Below are 15,971 nucleotides of genomic sequence, written 5' to 3'. Positions count from 1 at the left end.
GCACGGGGTGATATCCCATATTATGAATGTATTACGCTATGCTTGTTTTTAATTTCTGTTGCCACAGGCGCTGATCTCTTCTTATACATATCCCTATGGGAGTCTATATACGCTTGATTTTGGACTTATATACAGTTGAGAGACTGTGAAGGGGTCGGCAAGAAATAATCTAAGAGACTGACATTTTTTTAATTGGCTGCATCTGTAAACTATATATATATATTGTTCTTATTGCATACATCGAACATTCAGATTAAAGACTTGATAGATACATGAGGCAAAGATAACCCTGCTCAATAGTTACACAATAAAATTATGTTTATGAAATGTAAGCCCACCCTTCCATCTTCTTTTCTGATTTTTCTACTTTTACTATTTCAACATGTCTCATTATTTTACTTGATTTTCCAACCTTTTTTATTTGCCTTCAGTCCCTTTCAACCAAGTGTTTCTGTAATGTTTTCACCCAATCCTTAGCATTTTAGCAACTTTTACCTCCTCTTTTCTTATTCTCCTGAAAGTCCCTCCTTATTCTTTCCTTTTCACTTCTCACCCCATATTTATCTTGGTCTTTCACTTTGGCCATTTTACTCTCCCATGATATCCCTATAACACGAATACTTTTTAGACAGTGGCATCATTAAGGCTGCTGTCACACAGTGTTTTCTCCTCCAATGGACATTATTTTCCTACTGCCCCTCTTAAAAATGTGTTTTCTAGATTTTTTCTAGGGGTGCAGTAAAAAAACAGATATAGTCTTATTTATAGTCTTGAAGGAGAAGGAAAGGTTAAAATTAAGTAAGCTTTATCAGAAAGGCCTATATAAATACACCATTAAACCCTTAAAGTAATACTGCTCTGAGTCCTCTGTCAAAAGAAACACCACATTTCTTCCATTCTATTGTGTACACATGGGCTTCTGTATCAGACTTGTTTTTAGCTTAAAGGAAAACTATACCCCCGAACAATGTAGGTCTCTAAAAAAATATATAGCATAAATCAGCTCATATGTAAAACCCTGCTTCATGTAAATAAACCATTGTCATAATAATATACTTTTTTACTAGCATGTGCCATTGGGTAATCCTAAATAGAAAATTGCCATTTTAAAACATAAGGGCCGCCCCCTGGGATCCTAGGATTCATGGTGCACACCAACAAACCATACATGTTAGGTCACATGAACCAATTAACATAGTTCTGTCTTTTGCTTCCACACTTCTTCCTGCTCTGTTAGAGTTGTGGTATTTCTAGTAAGGTGGCCATCATGAAATGGCAGTTCAAGGCAAGAGATGTAAAAGAGCAATATTTACTTAATTTCAGTTTCGGTCCAATTCTTTAACATGCCACTTAATTTGATATAAACTATCTGTTGCTTAAGTATTCATTTTGGGGGTATAGTTTTCCTTTAAACCTCCAGGGCCTCCCTCCTTCCCTCCCTGTTGTAATATGAGCTGAGAGCTATGAGCGAGCAAGGAGAGACTCAGGAAGGAAGTGATGTCACAGCAAGCTAATATGGCAGCTGCTATCATAAACAAACAGAGACAGTATCTAGAGCTGTTTATTCAGGTATGGAAAAGCATTCTAAAGAATAAAAATGGAGTTCTAGCTTGTACTGTTGTGGCTAATTTATTGGCAATAAACTGCCTTGGTAGCTTTCCTTCTCCTTTTAATTTGGCCATACATGATAAGATCCGCTCATTTGGTGATATGCCTACCAAGGCAAGGCGATATCGGGTTAACCCGATCGCTCGGTCCTAGGACTGATATCGGCAGCATTAATCTGCCTGTGTATGGCCACCTTTATTCTCATGCCCTATAATATATGAACCAAATTCTGAGACAACTACCTCTGCCTCATCTGCAGGTCTGGCCAATGCAAGTTTCCACGGCCACAACTCTGCAATATTTATTCCAAATATTTCAGAAGAACATGATCTTACATCCATCTCATTGACCTTCAGAACCAGAGACAGAGATGCAGTTTTACTCCAGGCTTCAAAAAATGTGGATTTTTTCCTAATAGCAATTCAGGAGGGTTACTTGTTCGTTGATCTACAAAGTGGAAATAATGTGGATGGAGTTCAGCTTAATGCGACAAAAGAAGTTGCTGATGCTATCTGGCACAGAGTAGTAATAACCATGGAAAAAACAACTGCAGTGAATTCTCAGTGGACCTTCCAGTTGGATGACAATTTACAAAAGACATTTCTGTGGGAAGGAGGCAACTTGAATTTTTTGAGAAGTAACATTTTCATTTCATTGGCTAAAGACTACACTGGATGTTTGGGCGAAGTGTCTATTGGAGGGATTTACCTTCCATTTACAGACCATGTGTTGCCACAGCAGGATCAGTTTATAAGGAAATCTGACACTTTGGAGTTGGGATGCCAAGGGGCAGATGTATGTACTGAGAGCCCCTGTCTACATAGTGGAACATGCCAGGATCTCTTTAACTCCTTTAGCTGTGCGTGCAGGACAGGTTGGAATGGGCAACGTTGTGAGATCAACATTGATGACTGCAAGTCCAGCCCATGTCTCCATGGTACTTGTAAAGACCTGGAGGCTGATTATCAGTGCAGCTGTGAGACAGGATATGCCGGCACAAACTGCAGTATCAACATCAATGACTGTCAGCACCATCAGTGCCTGAATGGAGGGACTTGTGTTGATGGTGTGAATAGCTACACTTGCAAGTGCCCAGCCAACTATGCAGGGACTTATTGCCAGTAAGTATACCACTTAGTCAATAAAATGGTGCATATGGCCATCTGTTTTAAATACATTATTGTTCCCTGCTTCTAACCTTGGGCTGCAGATCTGTTTTTGTAAGTTGGTCACTCATGGCTATAAGGTAGTTTCAGGCTGGCTATACCTGCACAGACATGTTATCTATGTGTATAACGTGGGCCCCTGATACCATTCCTTATCATCCATGTACTGTAGATACTAGATCTTTCAGATTGCTGAAATTGCAAATTGGAGTGCTGCTGAGTAAAAAGCTACACATAAACCACAAATAAAAAAAAATGGAAACAAATTGTCTCTCTGTGCCTTTGGACCTCCCCTATAAACCCCTCTGCTAGAAGCTTCCAGGGAGTCTTAATCAAGGCCCAACCATAGGGGTCACTGCCACCTACTGTCTAAAGCAGGAAATTCTGTTTACTATTTACAGATACATTTCACCTCCTTACACTTTCATATAGGTCTTCATAAGCTGTTGACCAGTGTCGGAATTTATTCAGGACACATATTCTTTTTACAGTGATCTGGGTTCTGAAAATATAAATACACATAAAAAGTTTTCCTACTATTCCCCAGAGACAAAACTACAGTAAGCGGCATTCTGTACATTTTGATTCCCTGCAGTTTTTGTAGTAAATAAAACTTATATGGTTATTTTGCTATGAAGCAGTGGTGTGGTGTTAGTAGTGGAGAGCAGATGGTGGGATAAACCGCAATACAATTCTCACCCTACAGATGGCCTTTTCCACCTGAGCAGTGCAATAAAAACTTCACATGTTTTAATGGAGGCAAATGCGACAGTGGGATATGGGGAGCTAACTGCACATGTAGACCAGGCTTCAAAGGCAGAAGGTAAGTTATCTGATGAAGCACCCAATACTACCATCTCCGATGCACTTTTGCTCTGTTTACCCTTGAGCTCTATGATTGCTGTGTCTACTAACTCCACAGACACCTGTACTGCCATATCCTTACTGACACCATTTTGACTCTGTAAATGTTCAGCAAATGACTGCAAAAAAATAGGATTGCTGAACTTAAAGGGGAAGTAAATTCTAAAATAGAATAAGGCTAGAAATGTTGTATTTTGTATACTGAACATAAACATGAACTTACTGCACCACAAGCCTAATCAAACAAATGATTTATGCTTTCAAAGTTGGCCACAGGGGGTGACCATCTTGTAACTTTGTTAAACATCTTTGCAAGACCAAGACTGTGCATATGCTCATTGTAGTCTGGGCTGCTTAGGGATCGTCATAAATTATCAAAATGGCACAAGTAAAATAATATCTGCCAGAAATCAATACAGCAAGAATGATTAATAATCAGAATAGTCAGATTGCACTGGGTCCTGTGTTGTCATGTAATCTAATGTGGATTTTATAGTTTTTGTATTGTTTAATACAAACTTTCTCCAACTCTGCAGAACCATTGACTGCAGCAAAATAACCCTCCAAATAGAATCCCAGTTTATCTGTTTAAATCTGGCTCAGTGATGTTTGTCCCTGCAGCTGGAGTTGGAAACAGTAAAAGGGTTGTAATGCCAAAATAAAATCCAATAAAAATCTCTACACAGTCACTGACTGCTCTACAGGGAAACAAACAAAGCTGCTTGAGTTCTGCATGGCTGGAAAGTAAGGCAGGGACTCCCCCTGCTGTTCATAAGTATGACTGTTTCCCTGCAGAGCAGTTAGGCACTGTCTGATAATTCCTATCCCCAGCAGTAAATGAAGGGAGAATTTCACTGCATACAGTCGTGTTTCTTATAAAAACGGTACACACACACACACATATATATATATATATATATATATATATATATATATATATATATTATATACTGTATATATAGGGTGGCACAATTTTTTCAAGCAGGAGCCCTGCAAGCTGGCACTACTTTTTCAGGTATGCCCAAAAACCTCCCAGAGTTTTAGTTTAAAGCAGACAATGAGGCAAACAAGTGTGCGCACTGTGACATCACACGAGGGGGTCTGAGTGCACGGCTACTATTTTTAGTGGGGGACGAGGGCATAGAACTGGGGTAGGCAGGTAGAAGCAGGGCCACTCCTGCAATGAGGCGTGGTGAGAACCTTGTCTCGTGTGGCAGCGAGCGGCCAGTTACAAGGGCAGCAAAAAACCGGGTTTTAACCAGCCTTGCTAGTGCAGAGAGCGCTATTGTGCTCAATGCACTAGTCATGCTGCCCCCCTTTGACCCACTCTGATTTTTAAACGCGGAGCAGGAGAGGGGGGCGGCATCTGGGCGGCTGCCTCCGGCAGAAGCAGCTCCAGGATCGCCGCTAGGTAGAATAGATACGCTCCCATCATCCCTCTCCCCTTAGCACCCTAGGCACATGCTTTTTCTGCTACCCCTAGTTCCGGCCCTGGTTTAAAGAGATACTGACAACAGAAATTAAATTTTTTTTACATCCATTATAACATTGTCTTTGCATGCTATTTCTAATTGTACTATAGAAGTGTTGGCCTATTTTCCCTGCCAAATGTGTTCATGAATATGTGAATCCTGCTTGAAGTATGTATGCATATAATGCTTGGCATTCATGTGCACAAGTATGTGGATCCTGCTTGGAGTATGTGTGCATGTGTATACAGTATGTAAATCCTGCTTGGATCATGTGTGCACAAGTATGCGTATCCTGCTTGGTGTATGTGTGTACAAGTGTGCAAATCCTGCTTGATGTATGTTTGCATGTGTATGCGCAGGGCTAAAAAACGCACATAATGTGCATGTTTTTTTAAAAACGCAACGTAAAAAGCCCTGTGTGACCTCACCCTTAGCACTAAATGGAAGGGTATGTATATGCAAATGAATTCTGTTTGGTAAAGTTTTATCTCAAAATAAAATCTGTGCTTTTTCAGGTGTGAAATTAATGTCAATGATTGTGAATCAAACCCATGTCTCAACGGTGGAACTTGCCAGGATTCTGTGAATACCTTCAAGTGCATCTGCAATTCCAGCTTTAGTGGGGTGCGCTGTGAGGTAAGCCCCCATCCCATTGATTGCTAAATTATTATTATCCTTTATATAAAGCCATAATAAACATCATAAATATGAGGAGGGGTTTCCATCCACAGAGTAAATGTATGAAGGTATACTGTAGCTCATGCTTTTTAGATCATATATGTCATATGTATGGCCTTCCAAGTATAACAATATATAATCTATATTATCTAGTGGTGAAATAGTTACATAGTAAGTTAGGTTGAAAAAAGACACAAGTCCATCAAGTTCAACCTTAAGTCTATATATAGCCTGCCTAACTGCTAGTTGATCCAAAGGAAGGCAAAAAAAACCCTTCTGAAGCCTCTCAAATGTGCCTCAGAGGGGGAAAAAATTTCTTCCTGACTCCAATATGGCAATTGGACCAGTTTCTGGATCAACTTGTACTATGAGCTATCTTCCATAACTCAGCTGAGTCAAGTAATATGGTAGCTTCCCCTTTATTTAATGCTGCAGATAAAGCACCAGTAACTTGGCATCTGATTTCATTGCCACCTGATCTTTAGGTCCAAGGACCACTTGTGGGTTCCCTAATGCATGGCATGACTAACACTTGTATTATAATGTCTGTAATGTAATGTATCTGTAAGCCTTTCTGTGTCCTGCATGTGCTGTGCACTAACACTGCTGCATTGACTGCCTGTAAATTTCTGGATCTGTTGTTCAATCTACACTTATAATACACCATTACTAATAAGTATTCTGTAAAATAAATATCTTTATAAACAGTGCTTCATGATGTCATTGTTATAATCGGTGGTTAGTGATGTCATTTGTGTCACATGACACACCAAAACTTGTGTGTTATAAAATATAATGTTTCCCCCTGTTGTACAATATTAGAAGTCATCCCGGAGTGTCATGGCATAGAACTCCACAGTGACATCTAATACATACCCTAATCTTTTATAGGTGGGATATGCTATTCCCTATACAATGGCTTGTACTGTATGTCTATAGAGCCACTGATAAATACCCCAGTCCTCATATTTATGTAAAAATTCTAGTAGTAGTAGTAGAGGAGATGTAAACTCCAATATAAAGGGATAGTGACACGGTCCAGGCTTTAACAGGAATGTTTCACTATTCCTCAAGGCCCAATCAAGTTTTTGCTCAGCCCACCACTTACTTACTCTATCAGTTTCTGTCTCGTCAGTGCCTTTCTGCTTGGGGATGGGCAATGTCTTGATAGGCTGGAGGACAAACATGAATAATGGCCCAGCCTATGAGAATATTGTCTGGTCCCCAAGCACATCATCAATCAGGAAGCTGCTTTCTAACTTTCAACACAGTTAGTAAGTGCAGGGTGCTGAATGGAGACACTGGGCAACTTTACTAGGAAAGGTTATTGACATTTTGGTTATAATTTTGGATATAATCTGAAATATGCCATATGAGATACGTCAATGTAAAATAGTTCAGAGCACTGTTCTAAGCTGCCACTTCCATTAATTTTTATATCATTGAAAAGATTTTAGCCATTTTTTTTTTAAACTGCTCATATAGTGAGTCTGAGATAACAGCACCAAGGCCTGGTCATTTCAGAAGACTTTAAACAGTTGGGAAAAAAAAGACTGAGATGGTGTTGTGATGTAGCTTTGCTTTGAAAATTTTACATTTCTCTGGTGAGTTCTAACATTTCATTGTATTATTTGTTTAAAAACGGCTGAAATCTTGAAAACTAGCATAAAATGATGTAAATTACAAAAGTACATAGAAGAGTGCTCTGAGCATTTACATTTACTTTAATTTCCACAGATCAAGGAAAACACCATTTCTTTACTGACCTCTTGCCTATTTATAGAGTTAATTTTATTTCTATTTTGCCAGCGTAATCCTTTTGGAAAATTAATGTCTGTATAGTATCTAGATCTCTTTTTCATAAGTTTCCATCAGTCAAGATGTTCAGATCAAGGGGAAAAAATGGAAATGGAAATTTAATTTTCCATACCTGGGAAAGCTGGTAAAAGTTTTCATGAATAATACCAGATTTGTTAGTAATATATCTGTCTATCTGAAAGCGTTACTTTGCTGTATTTTGATAAACATGACGGTGTGTTCTCCATAGTTTAATGAAGGTTTATTGTGGACCCTTGCATGTTTTATGTTGCATGTTACTGTCACTTAGCCATTGCTTTTCTTGACACGTGTGGGTACTGACACTGCATTCCTAGGAAAATCTAGTTTGGGCTACCTTATTTATATAGAAGTAGGGATGCACCGAATCCACCACTTTGGATTCGGCCGAACCCCCGAATCCTTCACAAAAGATTCAGCCGAATACTGAACCAATTCCGAATCCTAATTTGCATATGCAAATTAGGGATGGGAAGCAGAAAAATTTTTTTTACTTCCCTGTTTTGTGACAAAAAGTCACGCAATTTCCCTCCCTGTCCGTAATTGTCAATTCGGTTGAGCTGGGCAGAACGATTCGGCCCAATCCAAATCCTGCTGAAAAAGGACGAATCCTGGCCAAATCCCGAACCGAATCCTGGATTCAAGTTATGAGTTATGATTGTAGAGAGTGATATTGTTTATTCACAGTTCTCCAGTTTGCAATGGTTTGTCTAGTTGCTAAAGTCTAAATTACCCTAGCTCTGATTTGAATAATAGACTGGAATATGACTAGGAGACGCATGAATAGAAAGATGAGATGTAAAAAGTAGCAATAACAACACATTTGTAGCCTTTCAGAGCATTTGTTTTTAGATTGGATCAGTGGCCCCCATTTGAAAGCTGGAAAGAGGCAGAAGACAAAGGCAAATAATTGCCAATTGAAAAGTTGCTTAGAATTAACCACACTTAAAGGTGAACGGCCCCAGCAAGAAAAGGGAAGAGTCAACAGTGTTAATGCTTTGACCACAGTTAAATGTATAGTGTATACTTCCAAATGATCCTCATTGTTGGGTGTGAGCAACCCCTTAATTTGCACAGCTCCTTTTAAAATCTCCAGGCCATAAACATGCTAGTTCAAGGATAGGAAACATTTTGTTCCCTACATGTTACACAACTACAACTTTCATAATCCAACAATTTAGAATGTTATTCTGTAGTTCTGCAACATGTAGGGGGGGCTAAATAGTTGCCTATCTTTGTTCTAGTTGTGGGGAGAACTCATGATTTTATATTCATTTCTTGCAGAAGTACGGTGCAGCCTCAATGTTCCCCTTTCCTCTTGTTGGAGTTGCAGTACCTGTAACCTGTGGGGTTTTGCTTCTGCTTATTATTGGGGTCATTTTCATGGTGCTGACAGCAAGAAAGAGAAGACAATCAGAAGGAACTTACAGCCCAAGCCAACAAGAAGTTGCGGGAGCACGACTTGAAATGGACAGTGTTCTTAAGGTGCCTCCTGAGGAACGATTGATTTAATGATAAAGAAGCAAGAGAGTGAAAAATGCATCCTTGTTACTCAAGACAATTGGGCGCTCAGCCCCCAAAGCAATTGTTAGGTCTTGGAAGAAGTCTGATCTTAACATTCAAGACTGAGTTTATTTATTGTGAATGTGCACACTGCAGCTACAACGTCTACTCTAAGCAGTATATAGTAATTCAGGAATGCATCTAACAAGGAAGGAGAGAAATTTCATGGAAGATATTTAAACCCTCTCTAAAGTAGAGGGGAAAACAACACCACTTTCCAAGACCAGACTTAAAGCTATCCTTTGAATATACAATAGCTTTGATTTTGTCATCAAAAGTGTATTGTACTTAGCCCTTTATTGGTCTGGCTGCTTTGGACTCAATGCAACTTTGAAATGTATGCAATGCTTATGACATCTGAAAGCATCGATTGAAGACATTTGATGCAGGAAATAATTTTATGAAATCACTACCAGACTACTGGTGGATTTAAAAAGTGCCTTTAGGATGCCTATTTGGTGGTGATATGTACTGAACTGGGCCATAATTTGCTTTAGGATTGCAGAAGATTGCTTCCTACCTGGACCCTTTGTGCCTTAGTTCTGCCATTACCTCATTCACTATATTTCTACACTGAATGTCACTGATCACTGGAGGTTAACCCTTTATCTGTTGGACGGCTATGTATTCTGGAAATCTTGCAGATGCATCTGGTGAAGGTTATTTTTGGAACTGTGCTGCTGCAGCAAAACACCTGGTCTCAGCTCAGTTTTGAGCTAGTGCCTTATGATGTTGTTGCAAGACTTTATAAATAGTGCTGCAGACTGGTAATGCCAGATGTAGCATGCTTATACCAGCATTGTGATATGGATTTTATTGTCTTTGAAATCTTCCAATGTGTGTAATGTTTAAAATAAGTGGGAAACTGAAATCTTTGGGGTAGAAAAATTAACCCTTGGCTGAAGGAAAAATGCCTGACATGTAATGGGTTAAGCCTAGTGTAAATCCAGAAGACCATAGGAGCACTCCTGACTAATTTTCCATCCAGCACATTAATTCATCTCAGCAAAGAGGGTTTGTTTATATTAGCTTTAGGGTAAGGCCACACGAGGAGATTCCGGGAGATTTGTCGCCTGGCGACTAATCGCCTCTCAGTGAGGCAACTTTGGGCGACTATTGAAAACACATCGCCGCATATGCTTTAGCGCAGGCGACTTTGCATTGTAACCTATGGGGAAAAACGCCGAGGCAGTTCAGGGAGATAGTCGCTCAAAAAACGAGGCGATTAGTCGCCAGGCAACAAAATCTCCCCGAATCTCCTCGTGTGGACTAGCCCTTAAGGTGGCCATAAATCTTTAGATCCACTTGAGTTGTGCTGGCCAAGATCATAACAAGGGTCAATGCAGACTGTCTGGAGAGGACCGCATTGACTAGCCAATTTGCCCCAACTGGGTGATTCTCTGCCTGGGAGGAAGTTTGGGTGGGCCCATATGTGGTGCCAAGTTGGTCTGAATGACAAGCTTTAGGCTTTGCCACCTAGAACAGAATATTCTGCTAGCATTTTACTGCTAGATTAACTTCAGTATTATTTAAGACATCTCCGTAAATGTGAAAATTTTGTCCAAGGGACAACAAAAGTGGAGTATCGTTGCAATCCACTGTAAGCATGAATAATAATACTCCATCACTTTTTCTATTATTTATTTTAAGGATTCACAATTTGTACTTTTCTTCATGTTATGTTAAAGAACTGAACAGCCAATGAAAACCTATTTGTTTTTGATTAACATCGGAATATGTAAATAAGATTTGGTGTTTCATTTACAATTTGTTTAAATTGTATTCTTTTTGATTTTAAATGTTCCATTCGTACATTATGTTAAGCATCTAGCCAGTACAATCTGTTGTTAAGTATTAGACTGAATCCAAAAAGTAAGAATTTGGTGCATGTAGTATTATGAGAAAATTGGACAAGGCAAAGCTGACATGCACAAACCCAAGCAGTGTGGTTATCTATATCTAATGGCCAGTAACCGATGCTTCTTCATTCAGCAGCCACAGATGTGTAAACACTGGTTTTCTGCACAGAAACATAGATCTGTATAAACTATACAGTGCTGTTATGTGTATATATTGTCTTGCATCAAGAATGCATTATTTGGATACAGAATAAAAAGGATAAGCTACCCCACCTGAGGTGAATTAATTCCAAAGAAAAGTAAGGCTTAACATACTTGGTCAATCAGAATATGATGTGATTTTGAGTGATGATAGCATTTAATTGTTCATGGAATTAGTCAGAACAACTTAAGGTGGCCATAGAGGATTCGTACGATTTTCGGACCGTGTGTGGAGAGTCCCGGCATTTTTCGTCCTGCGGAGATCGGCGTATGGCCATAGGGCCGAACGTTCAGATTACCCCCGATATAGCCATGCCCGTTAGTGGCATATCAGGGAAAGATCGGCTCGTTTGGCGATGTCGCCAAACGAGCAGATCTTTTCATCTATGGCCACGTTAACAGAGCTGGCTGATAATGTATAAATATTATTTGTGTGATTGCCTAATGATGGAATCTTAAAAGAAGAAAGGAAGGTGCCTAATGTTTGGCAACATTTGTTCACAGAATTGCTTCTGTGGGGACAAAATTAATTTTGTGTAGCTAAAAATAATGTGAAAAATTACAAAAGGTATTATGTGTTTTAAAATGTACTTAGCAGAGATGGCCCCACCTGGCATTCTGCCTGCAGCAGAACAATTGATGTGGTGCTGTGCACCCCTATGAAAACAGCATATTCATGCTGTACAAATAATAGCACAGGAACCTGTAAATGTATTACACATGCAAAAATACATACATGCATATGCTAAAATCTTTTTCAATTTACCAATTATCTGTCTTATATAAACCATGAAATATGAAGACAAGCTTTCAAAAATCATGATTGTATTTTTGTAACAGCTATTGACTAGTCAGCCTTATATTGTGACATTTATATTATATATATTAAGTATATTTTGAGTCGGACCCTAAGCTCAGTAAGTGACAGCAGCGCAGAGCATGTGCAGTGAATCAGCAGAAAAGAAGATGGGGAACTACTGGGACATTATTGGAGCTAAAAGGCTATGGTTGCATTGGGCTGGTACAGAGGCCCAAAACATAATGTACAACATTTCTACCATTTCTCTTATGTCACAATATAAAGAAGGTGGCAGATTGTTAATGTATATTTTTAGAAACTAATTATTTACTATCAAGGATGATAGTATGTATGAGGTATAGTACATAGAAACCTTATATCCCACAGACAACACATAATCAAGAGTCCCACTCACTGAAACTCCCCCCCCCCCCATTGTTGGCTTGGCCCTTTTCCAGGGCATGTATTGATAGGCCTCATGGTGGTTAGGGAGATTAGAGCTGTGTAATGAATGTGTGTGATGTCAGCTGGAAGTGGAGGTGAGTCCAATATTGGGAAAAAAGCACAGAATTAGTTTTAACTGAGTATTAACTGTGTTTTCTAAATTCATGATCCTGTTAATTATCTTCTCTATATATTCTTCATTCTTTAACTGTTTATTAGTAACATTCAGTACAGCTTTCAATTCCATCTGGCCCCTCACAGTTTTTTTTAATATCTTTTGACCCCCCCCCCGTTCCATACAGAAGCCACGCCTTCACCGGGAAGCAAAGGCCTCCACTCTGGTTGGGTCGGCAATTGGAACCGGAATGCTCTTTATACTGCTTTCTGTCATCGCAGCAGTTTTGGTGACGATGAGAAAAAAGAGAGCAACTCAGGGAACTTACAGTCCCAGCCATCAGGAGAAGGATGGAGCTCGAGTGGAAATGTGGAATGTCCTGAAGCTTCCACCCACTGAGCGTCTTATATGACTTAAACCTCTGCATCCAACATATCTCTAACAGAGAGTAAGGTTGTTGCAAACAGGCATAGCACTTCTCACGACTGATGATCTGCCAGTTTGTTGGATTAAATGCTGGCAAAGAACTTGCAATTGTTTGATTTTGCAAGCCAGGACATCAAAAAGCATGCACAGTGCATTGTTGGGGACTAAGGACCAATATATTAAGGCTGGGAAATAAACCGCATACTGTATCTGCTTATACACTGGAAATAGTGGTATGTAACTTGTAATTTGGAAGATAAAGCAGGTTTATAAACCGTGGCAAATGTGGCTTGCACAAAACAATGCTTTGCAACAGCTTACACATATGTAAATGTTCCATTGCCTATGTGATGATTCTTTACTGCGAGTACAATACCATAATATGACCAATACCAGTATAGAACCAAACACTGACCAATACCAAACTCTTTAGCTTTCTGCTCTCAGTCTAACTAAAGTCTAAGAAGTCAAAAGTAAAAAAAAAATCAGGGAAAGAGCAGTAAGTCACAAGCTGTATGGAGACACCTGCAGATCCAACTATAAGAAAGATGGCTCAGTCTAGCCTATAGAAGCATCCAGCACAATGATATTCAGTAGAACCCATACAGCATTAATGTGTGAAAACAAACTGAAGTTTCCATGTGAAATGAAAAAGGAATGAGGGAGAAAACTGGCTGCATTGAAGATCCAGCAATACAGGGGAAACTCAAGTCTTAAAAAGGGATCAGCTGTTTTTGACCCAATTTTAATGTCATTCCTGCTATGTGATTACATGTATTTTATAATTTCAGTAGAATGGGTGAGATGTGGATTTGTTTGCTGTATGGACAGTACTCACACCTGTAAAATTATTCATAAACCATGTATAATGCCTAACAGTTCAGCATCACCACATCAGACCCATTTTGCTTCCCCTTCAATCCTCCCTCTACACACAATAGAGACAATGAGTCCTTTGTCTTTTAATGGGATATAAATGGAACATATAAATGAACTGTTCTTAAAACCAGTGCAGACAGTTGGGGGAAACACCATACACTTTTACAAAAAATCTTTTATTTTTATATGATGTGATTGAACTGGAGTTTGAACTTCTGAAACATACAATCCTGGGCTTCACGCATTCTTTAGGTCAGACACCAACAGTTTAATCACCTGGTAACCACGTCTTTAGGGTACAACTACACTAACCATTTTCCTGCGATTGTGCCAGATCCAATGCGCCAAAACACAGGCATTAAGTTGGATGCAACCGAAAACAACATAAGCAACAGCAATATCGGATGGTGTTGCAGTGTTCGTCCGATGCAACACGACTGTAGGATGTAGACGCTGCATGCTGCTTCTGCATCTGACAGTCGTGTCGCTTCGGATGAACTCTTCGACACTATTCGACATTTATATGTCTTACCTTGTTTTCTGTCACATCTGTCCTGACGCCTGCGTTTTGGCGCAGTGCGTTGGAACCGGCCCATCGTGGGGGAAATCGCCTGTGTAGTTGTACCCTTAGTGTGTATAGCACATTGCAGTTTAGTGCCTTAACACAATATTGCCCTTTTGCCATATTAACAGTACTTGCAGTTTACAGTTCTTAGCCCAGACAAACATTTACATGCTAGTGCATGTCTGCTAGTAACTATGTTCAATGTGTGACTGGGGCATGGTGGTGCCATGCATCCCAAACCTTTTACGTTGTTCTCCATAACTTTAAGAGAGCAATCTCCGGGGGGGGGGGAGTAGACCTGGGTCGATGGGACCCATGAGGGCCAGCACAGGCCCAGACCCACTCTAAACAGACGGTGCTCCTTACCTCCACCCCCGCCCGTACACATAAATAATTGCACATAAAACAGGTATTCGCTGGTGGGTGGGGGGGAGAGATTTGAGGCTGGGGAAGGGGGGATCTGATGGGGCGCAGCCCTATTGGGCCCAGAACCCTATAGTCCAACCCTGTGCATTGCCTGGGGTGCAAGTGGTTGGTAAGTGAGCTCTAAGGCTCTTAGATGGCTTTTTAACCATCTACCATAACACCGTAATTTAGGTCCATCAAGTTCAATCTTTTATGTCTATATAAAACCTACCTGCTAGTTGATCCAGAGTAAAAAAAAAAAAAAAAAAAACCCCTTCCGAACCCTCTTCAATTTGCCTCGTGTTGGGAAACTAATCTTTTCTGACTCCAAGATGGCAATCAGACCAGTTCCTGGATCAACTTTGTAATGAGCAATTTTATAATAAGCAATTTTCTCACTTGCTAAAAAGCCATCCAACCCCTCCTTGAATCTAATTTATTTGGCACTACAACTGCTTTAGGGAGAGAACCCCACAACTCCACAGCTCTCACTGTAAAAAACCCTTTCTGAATATGTACTTGCTTTGTATCTATGCAAGTAAATAGCAAAGCAGCCATATACATTGCACTGTAGGACAATGCTCAAATAAGAACAGACCTTCTGTCTGCTGAACCTGTTGCAGTAATTCATACCTCCTAACTATCCCAGTCCTGCTGAACAGTCCCAATTTTAATGTCAGAACCTGCAGTCCCAGATTGTACTTTATACACTCCACTGCTTGTTTCTGTGCATGCATATGTTTTTTTTACAGGACTTTCAGCTAGGCAATGGGAGACAGTAAAAGACAAGCAGCATAGGATCACCGAGAAAGAAGAACAGGTTTGTAGTATTCTATTTATAGGTAATGCTTTCAATCTATCCATTTCTGTAATGATCTTACAAGCATGAGTGTGGTTAATAGAATGTGCATTGGCAATTTCTGCAGTGATCTTACACATATACTCTATATGGGGTTTTGCTATGATTTGCTATGACTTTTGAAACCTATTACTAACTGTTCTACGAGATTATCTTTAAACTGCTGCCCCCATTATTTCACCCCCATTAAAGCCACTCTGTTCCCCTTCATTACTAAAGTGTCTCTCATGGC

General features: G+C 39.8%; 1 protein-coding gene across 3 annotated transcripts in view; it reads left to right on the top strand.

Moving 5' to 3' along the window:
• Window positions 1-15,270, top strand: part of crb2.S (crumbs 2, cell polarity complex component S homeolog) — an 80,842-nt gene extending 65,572 nt beyond the window's left edge. The window contains exons 10-13 of one of the 3 annotated variants that reach the window (XM_041574055.1): window positions 1,868-2,729; window positions 3,481-3,597; window positions 5,626-5,746; window positions 12,793-15,270. In XM_041574055.1, coding sequence (XP_041429989.1) covers window positions 1,868-2,729; window positions 3,481-3,597; window positions 5,626-5,746; window positions 12,793-13,017 — 1,325 coding nt within the window. In that variant the 3' untranslated portion in view covers window positions 13,018-15,270. Of the gene's footprint in view, window positions 1-1,867; window positions 2,730-3,480; window positions 3,598-5,625; window positions 5,747-8,908; window positions 10,343-12,792 lie in introns of those variants that run through there. The other 2 variants (XM_018231821.2, XM_018231822.2) reach the window with 2 other exon arrangements.
• Window positions 15,271-15,971: the final 701 nt, after the last annotated feature.

Source organism: Xenopus laevis, chromosome 8S, assembly GCF_017654675.1.
Source record: "Xenopus laevis strain J_2021 chromosome 8S, Xenopus_laevis_v10.1, whole genome shotgun sequence".
Lineage (NCBI taxonomy): Eukaryota > Metazoa > Chordata > Amphibia > Anura > Pipidae > Xenopus > Xenopus laevis.
The sequence above is the reverse complement of the archived record's forward strand: the minus strand, read 5'-3'. Positions and strand labels throughout refer to the sequence as shown.